General features: G+C 43.7%; 4 protein-coding genes across 9 annotated transcripts; 2 read left to right on the top strand and 2 right to left on the bottom strand.

The window, feature by feature from the left end:
• The first annotated feature begins 22 nt into the window (after positions 1-22).
• On the top strand, positions 23-3,015 carry LOC134191757 (proprotein convertase subtilisin/kexin type 4-like). Of its 3 annotated transcripts, none has more exons than XM_062660378.1 (11): positions 23-172; positions 230-334; positions 398-490; positions 555-639; positions 713-750; positions 825-1,032; positions 1,104-1,288; positions 1,344-1,550; positions 1,610-1,710; positions 1,771-1,992; positions 2,055-3,015. In XM_062660378.1, the coding sequence occupies exons 1-11, from the start codon at positions 29-31 to the stop codon at positions 2,782-2,784; spliced, it is 2,118 nt and encodes a 705-aa protein (XP_062516362.1). In that variant the 5' UTR covers positions 23-28; the 3' UTR covers positions 2,785-3,015. The 3 variants fall into 3 exon arrangements, with proteins under 3 accessions (XP_062516362.1, XP_062516363.1, XP_062516361.1); XM_062660379.1 differs by having other exon boundaries at positions 23-334; positions 825-880; positions 947-1,032; XM_062660377.1 differs by having other exon boundaries at positions 23-334.
• On the bottom strand, positions 2,877-10,803 carry LOC134191759 (cyclin-Q-like). Its single transcript, XM_062660380.1, has 6 exons — positions 10,748-10,803; positions 10,592-10,692; positions 7,285-7,370; positions 7,099-7,231; positions 5,524-5,748; positions 2,877-3,012 (listed from the first exon to the last, which is right to left on the bottom strand). Exons 1-6 carry the CDS (start codon positions 10,800-10,802, stop codon positions 2,893-2,895), a joined length of 720 nt encoding a protein of 239 aa, XP_062516364.1. The 5' UTR covers position 10,803; the 3' UTR covers positions 2,877-2,892.
• Positions 10,804-13,392: 2,589 nt separating this feature from the next.
• LOC134191756 (vacuolar protein-sorting-associated protein 36-like) lies at positions 13,393-20,012 on the top strand. 4 transcript variants are annotated; one of them, XM_062660376.1, is made up of 10 exons: positions 13,393-13,862; positions 13,964-14,167; positions 14,238-14,336; positions 14,403-14,476; positions 14,539-14,647; positions 14,724-14,779; positions 16,473-16,815; positions 16,876-16,983; positions 19,124-19,402; positions 19,466-20,012. In XM_062660376.1, the coding sequence occupies exons 1-10, from the start codon at positions 13,752-13,754 to the stop codon at positions 19,673-19,675; spliced, it is 1,593 nt and encodes a 530-aa protein (XP_062516360.1). In that variant the 5' UTR covers positions 13,393-13,751; the 3' UTR covers positions 19,676-20,012. The 4 variants fall into 4 exon arrangements, with proteins under 4 accessions (XP_062516360.1, XP_062516358.1, XP_062516359.1 ...); XM_062660374.1 differs by having other exon boundaries at positions 13,982-14,167; positions 19,124-20,012; XM_062660375.1 differs by having other exon boundaries at positions 19,142-20,012.
• A 2,184-nt stretch (positions 20,013-22,196) lies between these two features.
• On the bottom strand, positions 22,197-23,371 carry LOC134192492 (uncharacterized). Its single transcript, XM_062661231.1, has one exon. The coding sequence runs from the start codon at positions 23,369-23,371 to the stop codon at positions 22,367-22,369; it is 1,005 nt and encodes a 334-aa protein (XP_062517215.1). The 3' UTR covers positions 22,197-22,366.
• Between the last annotated feature and the right edge of the window lie 87 nt (positions 23,372-23,458).

Below are 23,458 nucleotides of genomic sequence, written 5' to 3'. Positions count from 1 at the left end.
GCACGTGACGACTCGTTAGGACTCTACAATGTTCCTACAAATAGTTTTCTCGTTCTCCGGTATTTTAGCAGCGGTACCGCTGTACACCAACGACTGGGCAGTGGAAGTTTCTCATCCGGGGGTGAACCCCAACATGGTCGCCGCAAGACACGGGCACGACAACCTGGGAAGAGTAAGAAAACGGTGCAACGTTCGTTCCCTCCAGGGCGTTGAATGTATTTTGCGGCAGGTTGGGTCGATGGATAATATATACCATTTCCGCCATCCCAGCGTACTGAAACAGTCAACCGGGAATGCTCACTATCACACAGCAAGATTGCAAGCGGATAGTGAGGTAATGCAATGGCTCCAATACGAGCTACAATATGCGACGACTAGTATACGTAAATACGTTTAGGTACGATGGGCAGAGCAGCAGAGAGTGAAGACACGCGTAAAACGAAAGTTCAGAACACCGACAGACCCGCTCTGGGGAGACGAGTGGTACTTGGTAAGAGACAGCGCTAACATAATACTCGTAAACTAATATCTAAGACTGGTGTTGAACAAAAAAGAACTCTGGAATGGACCACAACGTTCTTCCTGTCTGGAAGCAAGGAGTGACCGGCAAGGGAGTCGTCCTGTCAGTTGTGGATGACGGTACCGACACCATGCACTTGCGCGCGCAAGTAGCATCCTAGAGTCTCGGTTGTAAACACGACTTTCTTTGCAGGCATTCAGTACAGTCATCCTGACCTTTTCAAAAACTACGTACGACCGTCAGCCATCATTTTCAACCATGTAGAGCATAAATTAATTAAACCGTCAAAATGCTGTCTCTCTAGGACCCGATTGCCAGTAGTACAAACAGCATGCTAGACGTTCAGTCTTACACCAGCGAGTACGTCATTGCTTGTGTCTTCTCCAATCTCCTATGTATAGCAAAAATCGAAATTATGCGTTTCAGTCATGGTACTGCGTGTGCGGGCGAAATAAGCGCCGGAAGGAACAGCAGATGCGGCGTGGGCGTGGCGTACGAGGCACGTGTAGGGGGTGAGTATTTTAATTGCCTCGTCGTTGTAGCATGCAAACACCGGGACTAGTGGAGATCATTGACATTGTAGGTATTCAAGTGCTGGAACAGCACGATGTAAGCCACCTTGCTAGTATAAACGAGGCTGCGGCACTCAGCTTTCGATCGCAATACATTGACATCTACACTAGCAGCTGGGGTCCAGCCGACGACGGCAAGACCGTCGATGGACCAACATGGGCAACAAGAAAGGGGATAGAAAATGGCATTCTAAAGGTAATAATCAATGGAGAAGGCACACATTTTTTTGCCAAAAAAATTTTCTGAGAAGGGACGATATGGACTTGGATCCATATATGTATGGGCTGCTGGCAATGGTGGTTATGTCGACGATGACTGCAATTGTGACAACTATGCTGGTAGTATCCACACCATCTCAGTCAGTGCGGCTACCAATCTCGGCAAGCATGCATGGTACTCAGAGAAATGTACATCGACACTCACAACTGCCTTTAGCAATGGAGGAACGAAAGGAGTCGTATGACACGAATCTTTCCAATCGATGTGTCGGCTTAGTTGCATTTGTTTTGTGTTCAGATCACTACGAGTCTGAATGGCAGCTGTACGAGTGACTTTGGTGGCACGTCGGCTGCAGCGCCCCTTGTAGCTGGCATCATTGCTCTTTCACTGCAAGTCAAGTATGATCGTGCTTGTCAGCATGAAGAGCATAGATACTAGCTTGTGTTCTCTTGCTGTAGCCCTCGATTAAACTGGCGAGATGTACAGCATGTCATTGTCCGAGCATCGAGGGTCATCGATCAATCGGATTCTCTGTGGGTAACGAATGGTGCAGGTTTCCATGTGAACCCAAAATATGGATTCGGAATTCTGGATGCACAGAAAGCAGTCGAGCTGGCAAAACAATGGACATCGGTTCCAGACCAACATATTTGTTATGCTCGGTCTTACACACACCCAAGGTCAACCACACAGATTTGTTCGTATCTTGTATTGTACAGTAGTCACTCGTGTTAATGAATAGAAATGTAACCGAGAATGGTCTCGTGTTAACAATGACAACTGATGGTTGTTGCCATGGCAACAATGATGTTATATACCTCGAGCATGTTGTTTCACGTATCGACCTTCAGAGTACATATCGGGGCGACCTCTCTATTCACCTCGTCTCCCCAAAAGGAACACATTCCCAGTTGCTACATCCTCGGCCGGCAGATACAGAAGGAGGCAGGTTTTCCAACTGGCCGTTCATGTCCACCCACTACTGGGGAGAAAACCCGATGGGCACGTGGAAGCTCGAAGTCAAAAAACATGAGTCACAAACAGACGCAAAGCTAAACGATTGGGTACTACTCCTGTATGGAACCAAATACCCACCAGTGATGCAGTCAAACCAATCGAAAAATGATGATAACCAATCAAACAAGTCAACGATTTCAATGGCTGGAGCAGACAAGGACACGTACGTTCGTCTGCAGGCAATTCATCCACGAAACAGGAAACGTTTACCCACATTGGATAATCAGACTCCAACCGAAGCAGCAGTGGTTCAACCGACGGTCCATCACCCAGCAGCAATAGCCCTGCTCGCAATCGCTACAACTGTTGTTACTCTACTAATCGTTTGTCTCACGGTCGTTTTGTGTAAACGCCGAGAAGCGGAGTCAACGATGGACCCAAACAAGAAGGAAGATCGCTTTCAGTTTGAGTCATCGCAACTCCAATTTGAGGAGGAAACTTTAATGTCTGATTAATATTTCAATAGGTTACTGTTCTATAGCTGATGGGTAGGATTAGTTCGTTACCTTATATTGTAGTGAGATGCAAGCTGAGTGTAAAACGACTCAAATTGTAAACATGTGCTACGCACTTCTAGTTCTGGAAGTTGTTGCTCTCTCTAAAGCAGTGTCAAGATTGTAGAGATCTAACATTTCAGTACATACAACTTCAATGGACTTCATGTCACACGAACTGCACAACACCTTGAGAACACAAGATGAGAGTCAATAACATTTATACAAAATTATGTTAATACGAGCATGGGTCTCTAATAAAATCACGTGGCCAATCAAGCGTACTACCTGGGCTACATGAACAAAATAGTCTCGGTGTCCAATAGTATTGCATGTGATGTTTGGGTTGTTGAGTCTACCAATGTGAACGACAGATGCTACTCTAGAGAAGGCCTACTCTAGAACTGAGCGTTAACAGTTGAAATGATCAAACACATTAATTAAGCACAGTTGAGGCACTGTAAGAGAGGTTATTAGACCAACAGACACACAGACAGACAGACAGACAGAAGACGGACAGACAGACAGACAAACAAACAGGCGGACAGACAGACAAAGAAACAGACAGACAGACGGACAGACCAGTTCTCCTCGCTCCAACAAATGAGGCTGTGACGTCAACCTAGTCATGTGATGCGCGAGCGCTGCATGAAGGAGCGAACCAAACACCGGGGGATGAGGCTAACTCTGAATATTTTGCATAACTGACATTAGGTGTCCTCAAGCCTCCAAGGCTGCCCATGTACTGTACTGCATGTGTATAACAACAATTGCACAAACACCCAAACTTGACTGCACTCTGTAATGTAATAATGAGAAAGCAGTTTAGGCCACAACAAGGTAATTCTTTCAAAGTTTGTTTCTCATCACCTCATTCCTACGAATTGATGCGGGTGGGCAGGTGGGCCATTACCATTAAGCCATTATTCTATTTTTAAGTACGAAGGCACGATGATTCCTATACTCACGTCTGTTCTTTCTCTATTAAATACAAATAGTGCACCGTGGGTAGAATTCAGGAGACAGTCAGAGATTCTGTTGAGCCACAGCACACACAAATGTTTTACACGAATAGTAAAGGTTTTCCATTATGACATTACAGTCCAGCTGTCTGACATATGCATGCAGTTGTCCTTCTATTGCAAAGATCGATTGCAACTACTGCCAGGCTCCACTAGTCTGGGCATGGTGCTAATCTGAAAGTACTCCCGAACTGTCACTGTCTCGTCCAACATGTTCAAAATCATCCACCTGAACAATGTTTGGACAAAGTCATGACAGCAACATCCACCAGAACCATTTCCGTGGACCATGGCGTAATGGCAAAATTGGTGCGGTGCCGGCAGGGCATGCTGGTGGTTGATGAGAAACAAAGAATTACATTGTTGTGGACTTAACATATAATGTTACTAGCTTGACATTACACCTTGTTGCGCATGCGCATAATGGTTACAATGCGTTCGTCTAGAGGGCGCCTGAGGCACTCCGTGGTATTCAATTAACTAACACGTTCGTATAACCGACATCCAACTGTAGATATTAACTCAAAGCTCGGCTGCTGTCAACAGAGATCACCCATTGTAACATACAATACAACAGGCTTTATCACCTTTATCCTCGTGGCAAAACCAAAATGAGCCATACTGGCAAAGGACCCGAGTCATCGTGACTTGGTACAGCTTAATTAATCAAGTTTAGAAATGCTAGCAATTTTCTTGCCATTGCTCTTACAGTTCGAACAAACTCCTTATTTTTTGACTCTAACAAAGCCAAGTTATACTGTACTTATTATACTGTAGCATAGTAAAATCAATAAGGCCATTTGTTTTTTTCTATGTTTCTCGTCACCCTATTGCAAAGACTTGGAAAAAACGTAAAAAAAGAAAAGTGGGAAGAAACAAGGTAGGCAGGTCATAAGTGGCCCCAGTATGAATTCATCTAATAATGTACATTACCAACATGCAGTCAAACATTCTCTGACACTGCAAATGCAGCAACCTGCTAATTTCCTATTGCACCTGTTCTCTGGTATGTGCACCTGCCTTGGGGTGTGAATATGAGAATCTAGGCATGCAAGTCAATCATTAGAGAGCTTCACAGCCGTTTTTCTTTCAGAATTAGTGCCACCTACCATCATTGCTAGCTATTTCATAGCACTACTATTCTAACTAAAATTGTTTTTAATCAAGTCGCTTGATGTTTTTATTCATCCAGTCAGAGTGAAATTTATGCACGCTGGTGATGAGAAACATAGAAAAAACGGTGTGGCCTAATCTGCTGTATCAGACATTTGGATTCACAAATCTTTTACACTGAAACTCCCCTTATCCGGCTGCTTGGGACCGGGCATTGTCTGTGACTCGGAATCTTCCAGTTCTTGGAAGACTCCATAGTTCTCAAAGCAAACGTTATTTAGTGTACCCTTACCTCTATATCTTGATCCATATTTCAAAGCATGCACTGCTGAATGTCATACATGTATACTAATTGTTCACTCTATGTCACTGGAAACAGTCACTATAACTAAATCTTGGGATGCTCAACATTTGCTGCAGGGACTCCCTCTATAGGCCACGTGGTCCACACTAGAAACAAGTGACGTGATTAGGTGTCCGGTAGACGGACGTGCCCGAATAAGGGGAGATTGAGTGTATTTCAAACAATACGTATACAGCAAATGTGATCATACAAAAATATTACCTTCCACCATTTCTTATTGGTTGATTGACTGGGCACATCTATCTGGAATGATTGCAGAGCCATATAGAGTAACGCCACGGCCACTTGCTCGCCAGAGAAGTGCAGACAAAGATCAGTGTGGCAACTGTCATTGAGAAGAGACCAGCAGAGTGACGTGAGGGGTACAGACTTCCACACGTCAGGTGAAATCCAGTCAGACATCACTTTCAGGTAATGCAACAGATACTAGAAGAATACAAGCAACAGTCTTTATACGTAATAATGTGGTATACATACACCTGAGGCTGACAACTTAATGACATAGTTGGCAGTTCCATCTCAGTTTTCACTAAGTATAAATTACATGCAAATTATTCATATGCATCCCTCCAATACAATAGTTTAGTGTACTGTGAGATGTATCCCTCCCAATACAATAGTCTAGTGTATTGTGATATGCATCCCTCCGATACAATAGTCTAGTGTATTGTGAGATGCATCCCTCCAATACAATAGTCTAGTGTATTGTGAGATGCATCCCTCCAATACAATAGTCTAGTGTATTGTGAGATGCATCCCTGCAATACAATGGTCTAATGTACTGTGAGATGCATCCCTCCAATACAATAGTCTAGGGTATTGTGAGATGCATTCCTCCAATACAATAGTCTAGTATATTGTGAGAGGGATACAATAGCCTAATGTATTGTAAGATGCATCCCTCCAATACTAATCTAGTGTATTGATACATATCAGACCTCCTTACCTTGTTTGGCAGTCACGTAGCATTCACGTGACCTTATTAGTCATGTACACACCCTCACTCCCCCCATATCTTGTCCCCGCCAAATCTGCCATCTGACATCCTAATCCAGGATCGTAGAAAGCAAATGACAACCAGTCTGGCCCAGAGCCTAACTAGCCTCGCCCCAGACGCAGTGTGGATTGCAGTCCCGGATGCGCTTCCATCAGTGCTGGAAGCGCATCCGGGACTGCAATCCACACTGCGTCTGGGGTGAGGCTAGTTCCTAACGCAACCCTAACGGGTGTGGTAATGTAGTGCACATTATTAGGTAGGGTTAGCACCATGAATATATATAAAAATAAATAAATAATTTAATTGGCTCTACTAGTACCATTAAAACGGAAGTTCGTGCCACTAATTAGTAAGCATTTGCCAAAAGTGTATTTTTCTAAAAGTGGTCCAGCCATGGCTGGACTGGTTGGACTAGATGCTATGCACATGTAATCAGAGACAAAGTAACAGTTTTTGTAGATAACTCTCTGTAATCCCCAGCTAGCGTTTGCATCCCACATACAAAGTGAGAACGTGCTGAACCAGAGAGCTAGTTGCGAACGTCAACTGTCACCAGATATCAAAGAACAAGAAGATGCACCACGACCCACTCTATCCAAGCCACGAAAGCCTCCCTAGTTTACTGATATGTAATTTGAAAATAAGCATACCCAATGAACACGGTTGCTTATAGTTTTCCAGAGTAGATGCATGTGCAGAGGGTGTAACTGTTGAAGGATGATGTACATGTGTGGTGGTTTCGTTTCTACAGTAGAACAGTTTGGCTGTTGATGACTTACTGTGTGTGGGTGGTCTACAGAGACCTGAAAGGCCAGCGTTCTTAGAATGACAAATTCACACGTGACTACACTGTCTCTTAGCTTCCAGAATAAGCTGCCGACTTCGAGTGATGGTTCATTTTTGTGAAGACATCTGAAATGGAACAGGATTGGAAATCAAACATTGACAAGGAATGTCGAATTTACCTGTAACAAACGTTGACGACATCCCGGACTTTGACTGGAGACTCGTCGATTTTTGAGGCCAGATAGAGACAAGCTGCAGACACCAGCTAAATAATGAAATACATAACTTTATGCACATGCATGCACGCGCACACACAGACAGACAGACAGACAGACAGACAGACAGACATGCACACACACACACACACACACACACACACGCACAGACAGACAGATTGTTTTATTCTCTCCCAAACTGTAAATGTAACAGTTAATCGCAGAAGTAAAGTATCCTAAGCATTAGCAAAAACTACTGAAATGTCTGAAGTCATAGCTACAGTATTATCCTAATGAACATAGTGTTGAATGTCTATATTGTAGAGAAATTAGCACCTCCCACTTGTGGTAGTACATCTACTATAAAGTCTGTTGTAATGCAAATACAAGTGTGTGTTCCTTTGGCCTTTGATCCTCGTGTCTCGAGAGCTTCGCACCCTACAATTGGTGGAGAACCGCTCGTTTGAGTAGCTATCCTCCGTGATGCCTCGTAAAGACCGAAAATCACGTTCCATTCGTCTTGATGTTGATGATGCTACTTCCAGTTCACTTGCCTCTAGATCTTCTCACCGTCACGGTTCTAGCGATGACTCGCCTCATACCTCGTTTCGTCCTCATCATTCCGTTCAATTGGACAAGTACTGGGGAGATGATGGTGAAGATCTCGACAGTTGGTTGTTTCATGTTCGGTCAGTCGCTGAACTAGAAGGATGGACTCCGGCCCTAACACTCCGTCATGCTGCAGTCGCACTCTCCTGTCGTGCTCGTACTGAGTACAGAGTGTTCCTTTCCACTGCTGACCAAGAAGTTACCTGGGAAGGTTTTGAACAATTTTTGCAGGATCAGTTTGGTCCTAAGAATCCTGTTAGGTATTATACGCACAAATTGATGTCTATTCAGCAGGGATCTCATGAAACTGTGTCTGCCTATTGTTTGCGATTTCGACGCACATTATTACAGTTGCAAAGCTGTCAAGATTGTGCTCTGCCCGATTTAACTATTGTCACTTGGTTTCAGAAAGGTCTTATAGCTATTCCTTCCCGAGATGACATTCGTCAACAACAAGAAGCTGATCCTCTTCTTCGTGATGTCCTTGACTTCCTCAAGCATCCAGAATGCCATTCAGCATCTCCTACTGTTTGTGAAATCTTACGAGATACAGGAAAGATTTCTGTAAACAACAACACGGGACTACTCATGCATGAAGCTACCGTGAATGGCCGCCATCATAACGTGCCCATTCTTCCGCCAGCCAGTCGCTCTGCTGTTATGACTGCTCTACACACGCTACCAATGTCTGGCCATCTTGGGTACAAAAAGACTTACCATCGCGTCCGTTCTCAATTCTACTGGAAAGGAATCAGTAGTGATGTCAAGGCATTTGTTCGTTCTTGCCTTGCTTGCCAACAACGGAAACCGCCACTGCCTCGTCATTCCAGCCAACTACAGCTTTTCAGTGCTTCGCGACCATTCGAGGTAGTCAGCATTGACCTCTTCGGTCCATTACCTCGCTCCGAGAAAGGAAATCGTTATGTGGTCGTCATGGTGGATCGTTTCTCTCGTTGGGTTGAATTAGCTCCTATTCCCGATGCTACAGCCTCTACTGTTGCAGATGTCTTCGTTAATTGTATAATTTTGCGTCATGGCTGTCCTGTTCAACTACTGTCTGATCGTGGATCTCAGTTTCTTTCGGGTATGTTTCACCGTTTATCTGAACGATTGGGTATTCAGAAGATTTTTACAAGTGCATACCACCCACAAACAAACGGACAAGTCGAGCGCCTCAATCGGTACATCGCCGCATCTTTGACTACGTACATCAACATACATCAAACCGATTGGGATGACTATCTGGACGCCATTGCTTTTGCGTATCGTACCAGCTTCATTGATTCTATTGGCAATACTCCATTCTACCTTGCCCACGGCCGTAATCCATGTCTTCCTACCGATGTCCTAGCTAGTTCACAAAGTGATCTCGATACGGATACATATCAGTACGGTCTGACTCTCACTCAAAAAATTAGTGATGCTTATCAATCTGCCAAAGCTCATCAAGATTCTTCAGATCTGGCTCAAAAATGTGTCTATGATGCTCGACATCATTCGGTTCATTTTGATATTGGAAGTCTTGTTTTTCTTCACTCTCCTGTCCATAAGCCTGGTGTTTCTCCAAAGCTCAGCAATACTTACGTTGGTCCATATCGAATTTTACGCCAGCTTTCGGAGGTACTATATGAGATTTCTCATATCGACACTGGCAAAGTTACCAAGGCACATGTTCAACGACTCCAGCCTGTCTGTCTATCAATGGACAACTCTTCAGAACTCCAACTTCCTACTTCTTTCTCGTCTTATCCGGTACCAATTGTTTCTACTGATTCTGATCGAGAGACAGATGTTTCTCATACTCCAGCTGTGGATAGACCTCATTCTGTTCGTACTACAGCGGGTATTCGTCCAGCTCGGTATCAAGATTCCGATTAGAACTCTTCTGTTACTTAGATTTGCTTAGCTGATGTGTTTTTCTTATGTTTCACCTAGTCCACTACACTTGTGTTTTGTTTTAGTTTTAGCGGGACATGAGGACATGTAACCCTCAGAAGGGGACGTCTGTAGAGAAATTAGCACCTCCCTCTTCTGGTAGTACATCTACTATAAAGTCTGTTGTAATGCAAATACAAGTGTGTGTTCGTTTGGCCTTCGATCCTCGTGTCTCGAGAGCTTTGCACCCTACAATATCAAAGAAAAAATCATCTGTCTTACCTACGTGCAATCTACTTATCTTCTTTAATATAACTCTAGCATTACTTCTCTGGATAATTATAGAAATCTGTCTACGCCATCTCGTCCTGAAGTCGGCTTCAGTACTTCTGCCTTCCGAATCTTTTGATTTCTTTGAGAGTGAGTTCAGGAAGTTATCAGCCTCCTGTCCCCAGAACCCAAAGTGCTCAAAGACCAGAGGAACTAAGTTAGGTGTTGTGCCGTCCTGAACAGACAGAGCTTCATATTTGCTTTTCTTTCTCATCTCACGCCTCTCAGCTGCATAGCCTGCCTCTTCAGATGCTCTATTTAGGATGTCTTTGCTCCAAGGGTGAGCCATGCTCACATCCCACTCTACTTGTTTCAATGTACATTACAGATAGACAGACAGACAAACACACACACACACACACACACACACACACACACACACACACACACACACACACACACACACACACACACACACACACACACACACAAGAACGCATGCGTGCGACGAACGTACATGTTGATCGTATTCATCAGCGTCACTAGACGACGAACCAAAGCGATGATACAGAGTAGTAGCAGTTGCAATGGCCACACAAGGCAGTTTGAGCTTCAGACCTATATCAAATGATAGAACCAATCTTCGCCCCGATTACAATGCAAATTCACTTACCCGCCTCAGCAATAAATCGAGTAAGTTCAAAACGTTTCTTTTTCTCTCGCGACATCCAGACTTCTAGTGTCTAATGCGCATGCTCAAGATTCTTTCAGGTAGCCGTCATGTTTCCAGTCAGACGAGCTGTTCTAAACTTTTACGGGATAACTCCTCAGACTGTTAGAAATTGGTGAGTGCCGTCGAACAGATCACGAACAGGAGTAGAAATACGTTTAGTCTGTTTATTGCCTTTTTACGTTTTGTTGTGTAGTTGGCATGAATTGTCATTGTCATATTCGTGCGTCGTAGAAACAGCCATTAGAGTGTATCATAATTAGATGTACTGTACAACTAGAATTTCTGGTCTTGCTAGTGGTCACGTGACAGTGACAGTCTGTAATGCTGATGGGACCTCTGTGCTAACTTAGTGAACCAAATCTTTTATCTCAAGTCTTGAAACTTGAACGTGTATGTTTTGAACTTTAAAAACAATGAGTTCTAAATTCTGGATGCGTTCTAGGGCCTATTTCTCGCAGGAATCCCCATCTGGTGCCATCACGTGCACCATCCAAATGTTGACTGTCGATGTAATTTTTGTATCATTGATAGTAAGCTTTACATGACAATCGAAGGTTATGCCTGTTGTTGTGTGACTAGCAACGGTTCTATCTATGGCCAAAGTTTGGCATATTAGTATTGTTACAGTTTGAAGGAAGTTGCCTTGTCTAGGTCTAGTAATGCGTGAGCCTCCATCGAGCGTCGCTTTAAATGAAAGCTACGAAGCCATTGAAAGTAGCTTCTATCCGGGTGGAGCAAATTTATCTTCCCCCAACCAGTCTCGTCTACATACGCAGAGTGCTGTCTTACATATATACTGAAATACATCTATTAGTATTCTAGTATACCGTATTATAGCTATATCTAGACAATATGTAACATGCATAAAACATAATAATTAATGTAACGATAGATAAATACTATAACTGTTAATTTAATTTTCTAGTTACTGTAGAGTTGTACCATTCCTACTCAAAATTGATTTTCCTCACTCGTAACTTGTTACTGCACTCTAGCTACTCTAGAAAATTTGGTCAGACTTCGAATTTTTCCAAAGCTATAGTTATAAATTCTGTATGTCTTTGTGTATCGCTTTTACAATCTAAATTGTCTATATAAATACATATTGTATCAAGTTACGTACATTAGCTATGGTATTGGTAGTTGGCGACATGCGTTAGCAAGGAAGTCCCATACGTGACGTGCACACTACTCTTCACGTTTGTGCATACTAGGTAACAACTCTAGGCAGTAGGCATTTGTCTTTACATGTTTTAGACCGGAAGTACAATGTTACTCTAGCCACCATGCAGTCTGGTGTGTAGGAGGTGAGTGTGGTCAGGTGCAGTAGGTGTAATAACACACAAGTAACCACACAGACTCAATCCACATAGTGAGACTATCAGCTATCACTTTCATTGTTACCTCAAGACCCAGATATTTAATTTAGTGTCTAACACACGATTTCTCTAGATGTTTACCTAATAGATTTTATTGCTATTTTTAATATATTTTTTGTTTGCCATGATTGGAAATAGCAAAGAAATTTGTAGGTGCCCATTTGAGGATTCTGTGCTATACAGTAATGAATGAAAGTGATGGCAGTCTCATTTTCAGATTATGTGGGTTCAGTCTGTGCGGTTTAGCTAGTTCAGTGGACTACTGGAGGTATGTGAATATTACAAGGGGGGATTTCTCCTGTATAACAGTTACCATGTTTTTCATTCATGTTCCTTGTTTTGTTTTGTCTGAAGGGAATTACTAAACATTTAGTGAGTATTGTTTATGGTGCCATGTGCTAAAACATTATTGTGTAACTTCAAGATGTTCTGTACATCTTGAGTGCATTGTGTTGTGTACAAGTGTGTGTGTGTGTGTGTGTGTGTGTGTGTGTGTGTGTGTGTGTGTGTGTGTGCGTGTGTGTGTGTGTGTGTGTGTGTCCATGTGTGTGTGTATGTGTGTAACAGCACCTAATTACAAGATATGGCATCATTAACTTAGTAAGCATTATATATATAGGTTGTTCCAATAGTTGCTGTTATTGTCATAAATTTTTCTAGTGGACACCTAAGGTACTATGTTGTTAGTGTTGGTCATGTATGTAGTATACTCGGTAGAATAGAGGGAAATTGCCTCTTATTTAGTTATGATAACCCAATTACGACCAGGATAGACGTATTTGTAGTTTTTTGTTTGTACAAGTTCCAGGGCACTACATGGATTAACATGTGATGGGCTTGTAATTGGCCAATCAGAGTCCTCATAACAGCATAAGCTAATATCCATGTACATGATGCAGACATAATGCAGACACGACTAGATATCCTTATTATGACTTGGTAGCCGTGGTATCCGGTAGCTGCTGATTGTCACTACGGTGTTAGGATACCAACTGCTGTCACGTGGCTCTCTGTGAGTGGTGCAGCTGTCATCTTCATGACTGACTGGCAACTCATCTTGGGCAATATCCCAATTGTCAAGAGAAAGTTTGACCACGAGGTTCCGCGGTAATGACCGTGGCGAGCGGAGATAGTAAGAGAAATATCCGTCTAGTGGCTGCTAGAGATTAATGTATTAATATTTTCTTTTTGTGTTTCTAGTGATTGATATTAATGTGGGGTCGTCATCTCTGTGTGTGGAATCTAACGTGACTAAATTATTTAGCTTGACGTTGCCTTAGCGCTTTGCCGTACAGCTGTGGCGTTCTACACAAGATTCGATTTGAATACAGATTGCACGTGTGCAGTGCAGGCGTACGCATGCGTGCCAGCGACATAGCTACAAGGTAGTCACAGTGTCGTACAGTACCTCAGGTCTACTACAAGGCGTCGCATCCGTTTCTGCGGACGCTTGTGTTTGTACTCCCGCTGTAAGGCGTCGAAACGGCTCGTCCGCACGACAACAGCAGGTCACCGCTCGACGCGTGTTTGCGCATTGCGCAGAAGGTGTGACATCAAAAACAAACATGGCGCAGCAGCCGAGAAAGTTCGTGGAGAAAATGGCCCTTCTTCGAGAGAAGGAACGCCAACAGTCGATGGCTGTGGAGCAAGTACTTCGCGAAGTCCGCGGCGTGAAGGTAGGCGCGCGTGGGTAGCTCAACGGCCGTTTTTTCATGCCTGTTGTCGGCTCCGAGGCGACGTTTCACTTATTTTACTGTGTCATCGCATGTTGGGCTAGAACTCGATTGTTATGCAGTCGCCGTATCCTCGCTCGACGCCCGAGTATTATCACCCGCAGCAGAGGATGCTGTACGAGGCGTATCCATCGTATGCGTCTGATTTGAGTCACCAGGTGGCTCTACAGCAACAGAGAGGCCTCTCGCAGTCGATGCCGGTTCTTTGTTCTCCGCCCCAACAGCAAGCCGCTCAACTCGACCTACAGGTAGGATGATAGTTTGGCTAACGTTTGACTCGATTTTATGCTGATTGTCATGCGGGTTTGTTGTCGACAGCGCGTTTTGCAAGAGCGGAGGGAAATGCAAATGGCCGCTCTGCCTCTGAATCAGCGACAACGCTGGCCTTTGCGAAAGGCTATGAGCACGGAATGTCGTGTAAGAACTACCATTAGCACGTGGACATGACTATTCAGTGAGATGTGTGTGTGTTTCGTTGTACAGCCTGAGGAACCACCGAGTATCATTTCGGCGTCTCAACAGACTTACCTTGAGCTGCCTGAACAACAGTGTCGACGGTAAGGATTTCTACGCTTGCAATTTGCTTCATCTCTTCGTATTCGTCGATTTTTTGTGTTAGGATAAAGTCTGAGCCTGATATCCATCAGAGTGTCAAGACAAGTGAGGACACAATGTTGAGAAGGAGACTGACGGCTGCGGCCCCGATTCCGGAAGACGAGAGAACACAAGTCTTTTGTTGCTCGTTGTACTAGTGCTGCGTTGTTTGTGTGATCGATATTTTCTTTTCTGTGTGTACACATGCAGGTCTCTGAACCGGTGTATCAGAGAGCTCAGTATGTCAATCAGAATTATCCAACAGGGTGAGTCTGTATACACGACTGACGAAACTAGAAGCTCACAGACTTGATCAGAGATCGCATATCCGCATTTTAATCTAATCCTGCCAAGTAGACAGACTAGCTATATAGTTGTATAGTCAGTCCCATAGGGTCTATCTGTTGTGTTCAACTCTACACAGATTGAGCAGTTGGAAGGTATAGATGTGATCTTGTCTGCAATACGTTGGACGTTCAGCATCGACTCAATAGATCAACAAACAATTCAAAGTGAAAGTTTCAAGCCAACGTGATTTAGAATTTATAACCGATTTCATGTGTACAGTATAGTCAAAACGCAAGAAAGAGTCTGCACTGACATTGAAATCTCATCAACCAGATGGATATATACGCCATTTTTCTGTACATTTTTTAATTTTTTTAAGCCACGGCTTGCATGGTGGAGACCACTGGACTTGTTTATTTCCACGTACATTCAGCTGTTGGTGTACAGTCAGCTGGCAGTGTATTCAGCTGGCGGTGTATTCAGCTGGTGGTGTACGTGGATGGATGGATGCATGCACATGGTAGCATGTGGTTGTGTCTTGATCCACGTGGTATCCTCGGTTGCGTCATCATTGCATGTGGATTGTCACGTGTGGATGGGTGGATACCCTAGATAGCTGCATTTGGTAATGAACAAGTTGCAAGTGTGTGGGTATTTTTATTATTATATGGATCGATGTAGCACTGACATCTAGCGACTGTGTGCGTTGTGATGTCACTTTGTGTGCAAGTGGATAAGATATCTTATCGTTTTGTCTGCTCTTTCTCGTAGAGCAGCATGTGCATAAGTTGCTGCATATGCTGGCATAATGTCAAGTGCATAAGTTGCTGCATATGCTGGCATAATGTCACGATAGTTGTTCATTGGCTTTTGTTAATTGAGTAATTATTGACTAAGCAGTGAGTCTTCTGCGACGTGTGAGCTGCTTAGCATATTGCAGTGTAGACCGGTTGGTAACCTGCATCTGTGGTGTTGTGTGTGTCCATGTAGTTGTGTGTTGGCTATGTTGGTGGAGATGCTGGTATTTTGTATTAGCTATCATTCGTCAGTTGAGATGCCCCAAATCAGCTAATTTGCCAGCGACACTTGGTGTCTGCTAGTAAAGTGTGCAGTAGTACTAGCAGATGTTGATGGTCGTAGTCTGGCTTCGGAAGTGGGAGGTGCATAAGACACCAAAATGGACCAATGACATCATAATCACATCACGTGGTCTTTAGGATCACACACACACACACACACACACACACACACACACACTCGACACACACACACACACACACACACACACACACACACACACACACACACACACACACACACACACAACGAGAAATGTAGAGATTGCATAAATACAATCGAAACGAGTTTGACTTAGTAGTACTACGTAGGGACATCACATACTATGACAACATGCCAGTACACTTTGGATCAAAACCGGACCTACACAGCCAAGCAGGCGGTTCATCCGAACTCCCCTCCTGAACCCCCGAGCCTACCTAACATTTTCTCTTGACATGAGCAATCAGTAAACGTTAACAATTGATGGTACTAAGGAACTAGATGAGTAAAATCCACCGGCTGATTAATTAATTAAATAATTAATGAACTGGCAAACAAAACAGACATATTACATAACGAAACTACAAGTGTTTTATATTGTGTATGTATTAGGAATGGATACACACTGAATGCTGGCGTTCGAGCCAGCTCGGTCCCAGACTTGTCCGATGTTCCGGTTCAGCCGAATCCCCTAGACCAAGACGCAGACCAAGGCTACGGAAATCTGTCCCACCATCAAGCACACCTCGGTCACATACCGAGACGGAGACAAGGCGTAATAACGAGCCCCGGGTTGGCACTTAGAAAAAAGTCTCCGGCCGTGCCGTCTCATCGATCTCATCCATACTATGGAAACTTGGGCGAAATTGAAAACCACATCGTGGCGTCGATGCCACCGCCGCCGCTTTACGGACCCGATCAACAGCATCAGAACAACTTCTCGTCTGAGTATATGGTGATTACTTCAGTAGCAGGTAATGCACGTACAATGTCTCCACCTGTGTCTTTGATGCAGTCGCAGCAGCAGCAGCAGCAGCCGCAGGAGATTGTGTTTCAGCAGCGTAGCAGTCTAGATCACTTGAATCCGGCGCAGGTTTATTATTGCGACGCATCGGAAATGCAGGTATGAACACGATGTTGCGTGTTTGTGATGCTGTATCTGTACTACGTGCCCGGGTACGGTAGTGGTACGTATTATAAGTAGACAGCTTTGTAGTGTAGCTGTCATATACATAACAGTGTACGACAAATTGGTTGGCCGGGCACCCGGGACAACCAGAAATATAAAAATAACCGGACAACTGAAATGGCAGACTAGGGTTGCCCAGGAACAACCAACTGACAGCTACCCTACCTTCCAGCATGACATTTCTTTTCTGAGCAAGATGACAACTGTGGTTGACATATCATCTTTTGAGATCTACAGGAGTGTCAAAGAGACAACTTCAAGTGCCACCGCCAAGTTGACCAGTTTGTGGTTGTTCAAGCAGTACACACTTACAGCCATGTTGTGGTGCTGTAGTTAGTCCACACTACAATATTCACCCAGTGCAGGCATCTGTTAACATGATGGATGAACGTCGACCGACGGATATAGCACAATTCTAAATAGACTGACAGTCAAAGTCGTCATGACATGATTGTACAATACATTCTATAAGGTCATGGATTTAGTTTATGGGCAACCAGAGTAACATTAGACCAGGAAACTAATACCGGCTTACACTAGACGATTTGACTCGAGCCAAACTGGCCCGTGCTAATTTGGCCCCGTGTAAACAATGTTGGCTCGAGCTAAACCATAGGGCCAGGCTCGAGCTAAACCTAACCAGTGTTACATATTTTTGTGTTACTGGGCAACAATACATATAGAGTAGTATACATTTCCCTCTGCGTATTCCCATATTTCTTGTCACAACCTTGAAGACTCTGATGAACATGTCAAAGAATCTTTTAGAAAGGTTTTGCGTCGGAATCAACAAAATAGGATTAGAAACAAAACAGTAACATCTTCATGCGCTTGTGCAAGCATGCCAAACGCACCACAACTTCCAGTTAGCCCGGATAGTCTAAACACGCCACCAATCATGCTAAATTAGCACGGGCCAGGCTTGAGCCAATTTGACTTGAGTCAAATCGTCTAGTGTAGAGGCGGTATAAGACTTTGATGTATGGTTGCCCAGAGACTACTTAGAGATGGGACGATTTGTCATACACTGCACAAGGTGGGTTTATGTACGTGCTCTACAGTATGTTGTTCAGTGTTGGGCAATATCAGAAAAATTCACCCACGATAGTTTTGTCAGCCCATCAACAATATCACGATATATTGACTATTGCAACACCAAATTTGCATCTTGGTATCCTCACAATAACTCCATTGATCCTGCAAAGATGTGCGTCATCTCACATACGGGACTCTTACCTACAGTTGGGGTGGAGCTTTCTGGACAAAAACACTAACATGTACAGATCTGGTTTCAGTCGGTTATGTCTACGAGTGACAACGTTCCCTAATGTGCTGAACAGCCGCTCTGAACCTGCACTGCTGGCACAAATGGCTAGGTATTTGTAGCTAGCATTGACAGCTGCGGCAAACTCCACCAGTTTGCAAGACACTTTCCTATGGCAAGCTCGAGATATTGCTCACTGTGTCTGTTGACCTGGGCTTGCCGTGTCTTTGCTCTCCAACCCAAACTTGAAAGTACTGCCAGACTGGTGATGTCACTTTTGCTTTTGTAACAAAATCTGAGGACATGACGCTGGCGTTGATTCTGGGCAGTTGTCTAGTGAACGTATTGTGGACAGGGCTGTTTGTGCGTGCTTCACGACGTGTATGTGTGAAACATGTGAGAGGACCTCGGATACCCATACAAACTTGACGCGATATATCATGTTGCACTCGTGAAACCGACTGAGCCCTTGAAATATCATCAAAATCTGATATATTGTGGTATTGCTCAACACTGGTGTTGTGATGTTGGCACGTGTGTATGCATTTTATGTAAGCCGGTTGTGAACGTTACGTATAAATGTTACTGTCAGGTATTGCTGTACGTACACTTGAAATCTGTGTTGGTGGGATTATGTGACACACACACACACACACACACACACACACACACACACACACACACACCGCACCGCACCGCACCGCACCACACCGCACCGCACGCGTAATATACGTGTGGCTTGAGTGGGGATGGTAGAGAACACGATACAGTGTAGAGATCGGCTTGTACATGGGTTGCATTTGTTTTCAGCAAACTGCCGTTTTGCAGCAGAAGTTCAATGCGATGAATGTCGCAACGTCGGCCGACTCGTATCATCAACAGGTCATCGCCGACGCGCAAAATCATCAAGTCCCGGGTGGATTTCCTGGCAATCAAGTCATTGTCAACGCTCACACGCATCATGGCGGACGAAGCAGTAACAATTCGGATCAACTACAACAGATGCAGAGTCCGTCAGGCAGCAACGTATTATCATCCGGGTACAACAGTCCGTCATACGGCCTGGGCTACAACACGCAATACAGTCAGGTATATAGTGGAGGCATTATGCCCACACTTCCAGTTGGTGATGTTTCTTGTGACATGCGGCAGGACTCGATTCCAACCATGGGACAGGATATCGGTTCGGTACAGGTCAACACTCAGTACACTCAACTACCAATGACGACGTCCGAGGGGCTCGTCGACGCTCTCTTTGCCGAACCGTTAGACGCCGGCGAGCTCAAGACCCTTTTGAACTATGGAGACAGTGGACTGTTACCCGATCCCGAAACTGAGGAGGCATTGAAGCGACAGCCTTGATGCTCGATTTAGTGTACTATCTAAGCGTTTGTGAAATAATTAGAGAAACAGAGAGAGAGAGAGACTGGAGATCCGCCTTGTCACATTTTCGTGTGTTTTCTCGAGCTGCTACGGCCGTTCAGAGCTCGGTGGTGTGCACATGTATATATGAATTGGAACACCTAGCTAGGAGAGGAGACTCAGTGTTAACATGTGTATAGTTGTCTTGACTGCATTGAATAGTTCTATTTGAAAGCACTTTGTAATAGCTATTTGCCGGACGGTCATTGCTTTTTTGTAAGCGTAACGTGCTACTCTCTATGGTTTAGATTGGGTAGAAATAAAAAAGGTAAATTGATTTCGTGTTGTCGTTGCCAATGATTGTTGCGGGGAAATGTGGAGGGTAGGTTTGTAGGTTGATTTCGTGTAGTCCAGGTGTGTGTGTGTGTGTGTGTGTGTGTGTGTGTGTGTGTGTGTGTGTGTCCCCGCGTGGTTCGTGTGCAGATTATACAAGACTGTTGAAAGTCAATCTTTTAGTGCTTTCATTTCGGGTGCATTGGAATGCCTTAGGCAAGGAATGTCTGATGGCTTGGGCATATGAATGGTCGATCTAGGAAGTTAATTATTTTTTAATTATTAAATATTTATTTATTTTTAATTATTAAATTTATTCCTTTATTTAGTTAATATTTAAATAAATAAATAGAAAGAAATAAGTAAATAAATAAATAATAAATAAATAATAAAAAATAAATAATAATAAATAAATAATAATAAATAAATAATAATAAATAAATAAATAAAATTATTAAATTTATTTATTTATTTATATATTTACTTATTATTTATTTATTTTGTGGGCTTTGTTGTGTCTGTGGGTCCAACACAAATTGGGTGGAGTCACATACTAAGGGCTAGGGTAGGCTCACCAATTTTCGAGTCCATAGTTCATTAAAATTATTATTCTATTTAATCTCGGGTTGTCTGAGAATCAAGCAGTCTAAAACATCTTAGTTTTGACATGTTATGCCTAAGCTATGAGAGTAAAGACATACACCTGGCACTGCCAGCGGTTCCTCGAGGTAGCAAACCAGATTTCTCATCCTATTGACAACTAAATACCAAAAGTAGTGTGAATGATCTTGTATTACAATTTGCTGCTCTCTGTGAAAGACAGCTCGCGTAACACAATTTCTTACAATTAGCTGTCGCTGACCATGTAATTACTGAAAATCTATATTAGACCCATATTTTTGTTGAATTAATTTTTAATTAATTAATATATAATGTTCTCTATGACGTAACATGTTCAGCTGTATTTATGAACCCCTCCCTCACTTTGAGACTCACGTGATGCCCTTGGGCAGACAAAATCGGTGACACTGCGATCAAGAATCACACACATACACGAAGCACACGTGAAAGGAAGAGAGCCGAGTAGATATGATTTCTACTTAATCACTGAAAGCAGGCACGGTTTGAAGAACTTGACTGAAGTGGGGCACAACCTCACTGAAGGGGCAACGATCTGACTGAAGGGGGCACAACCTGACTACAGGGGCACAACCTGACCACAGGGGTACAACCTGACTACAGGGGCACAACCTGACTGAAGGGGGCACAACCTGACTGAAGGGGGCACAACCTGACTGAAGGGGGCACAACCTGACTGAAGGGGGCACAACCTGACTGAAGGGGGCACAACCTGACTGAAGGGGGCACAACAAGACTGAAGGGGGCACAACCTGGCTAAAGAGGGCACAACCTGACTGAAGGGGGCACAACCTGCTGGACACACAAACGGAGCCAGAGTTCTCCGTCGACATGTATAGATGTTTTGGATGCTTACTAGATGTATACCAAGTCTGACATGATAAATAGAAACTGAAAGTGGGCAACTTATAACTATCTGTAGTTTCTGAGTCTTCAAGCGGATTTGCTAGTAGAATTCTTTTCGGCTGTTTTGCAGCATAACGGTAAACTATATAGCCAAAGTCCAGTGGAGTAGCCTTATTGATATACAGCATGATCAAGTCCATTGAAGTCATTGAGGTGACCCTCACACATGGTGCTTCCTACGACATGTGACATTTCCGGTCATCCCATGCCCCCAGTGCCCCCTAGTGCCCCTTGTCGCCATCTGGATCCACCACTGGAAAGTCATTGATAGCAGAGGTGTTGGGAAAATAGACTTTTGTCATTTGCCCATTACCGAGTACTTCCGGTTTAGGGCTAACTGATTAAATAACTAATATATTTTAGTTACGTTGGCAGTCTGTACAGATAAATTTTTAGGGGTTACTAGAAATGTAGTAATTGCTGTGTGTACATACGCTCAGCATCGTGCAGTCCACGCACAAGAAGACTAGCCATGCGAGAATATGGCAGCGGTAGAGAGAGTGTGCGCTAATCTATAAACACGCCTACCTAGCACACGCTAGGCCATACCACTTTACCTTGTCATGAAGAAGGGGGTACTGCGCTAATCTATAAACATGCCTACTTAGCACTATGCTAGCCATACACTTTACATTTGCTTCCAACGCCCTTTAGACACTATAGTAAAGACACAGTAAGTACTAGTGTAGTACAAATTTATCTATACTAAACAAATATTTTATGTTTGTAAAGTTTATTACAATATCAATTGTTTAATTGATAATTTATTAGTTACCTTTGTCTTTGCCTTCTTGGATTAGTTGTCAAAGGGTGTCAGTTGGTGAGCTTGTTGTAGTAAGAGAATGTGAACTCACATGTCGTGTAGACTCCAGGGAAGTAGCCATTCTTTATCAGTCTTCGTCTGGCTTGCACTAGGGCTTTGTCGAACGACTCTCTTTGTAAGGTAGATTGACTTCTCTTTCTAATCAGAGACGACACGCCACCTATTTTTGGTAAACTATCTAGTTTGGGCAAGATATGTTGTTCTAAGTAGTTCTCTGGTGTGGCGTCCTTGGAAGTTGGTGATAAGTTGAACGGTGAACGAGCCATCCTTCTGCTGGACTCACTAAGCACACCGACCACATCAGTCATTTCACATTCTTCTTTCAGTGAAACATACCGCTGTTCATAAAACCCAGAATCATGCAACTCGACGTCTCCATCATCACAGTTTCCTCCTGAACGTGACACAGGCTCAAGTCGAAGAGCCAAGTCACGAATGCCAGGAACAGTATCCCGTCTACTCATACTTCTCAACTCCCTTCTGCTCTCTCCTGGTCCACCACCCAACGTCTGTACATCAGCAATAGAGACAATGGACACATGTCTCCGCAACTTCTTCTCTTTACCATTCAATGTCTCATCATTGGCTTGTCCGTTGCTATTGACATCCGTACGCGCTTTTCTTTTCTCTAGTCGCACTTTCTCTAACACCTTCCTGGAAGTGTCGTAGAACGTGCATTTCACGCGTTGTTTGGAATTCACACTTTCTTGTCTGCATGCGTCGCCTATTCCGAATATGTCGGAATCGCGAGCAAACGTGAAGTGTTGAAGTCGCCCCGACGATTGTTCTCTTAGGTAAGGTGTCGTGGGGCTGTTTAACGGGACGACTGTTCGTTTCGTGTCGTAGTAGCGTGCTTGCTTACACGCCTTGTTTGACACTCTTGAGGTTGATGTTAATCTCCACGTTTTGTTGTACCCTAGCAATGCCGCACATCGTCTCTGCTCTTTCCGTATGTCTTTTAGATCGAGTGGCTCGCTCCTAGTTCCCACCGGCATCATAATACATAAACTAATTAATTTGCTAATATATTAAAGTGTAGCCTCGGATTTTCACACTGCTGATGCGCGAGAAAAAAAATTGCG

This window comes from Corticium candelabrum, chromosome 16 (genome assembly GCF_963422355.1).
Source record: "Corticium candelabrum chromosome 16, ooCorCand1.1, whole genome shotgun sequence".
In the NCBI taxonomy this organism is placed as follows: Eukaryota; Metazoa; Porifera; class Homoscleromorpha; order Homosclerophorida; family Plakinidae; genus Corticium; species Corticium candelabrum.
The sequence above is the reverse complement of the archived record's forward strand: the minus strand, read 5'-3'. Positions and strand labels throughout refer to the sequence as shown.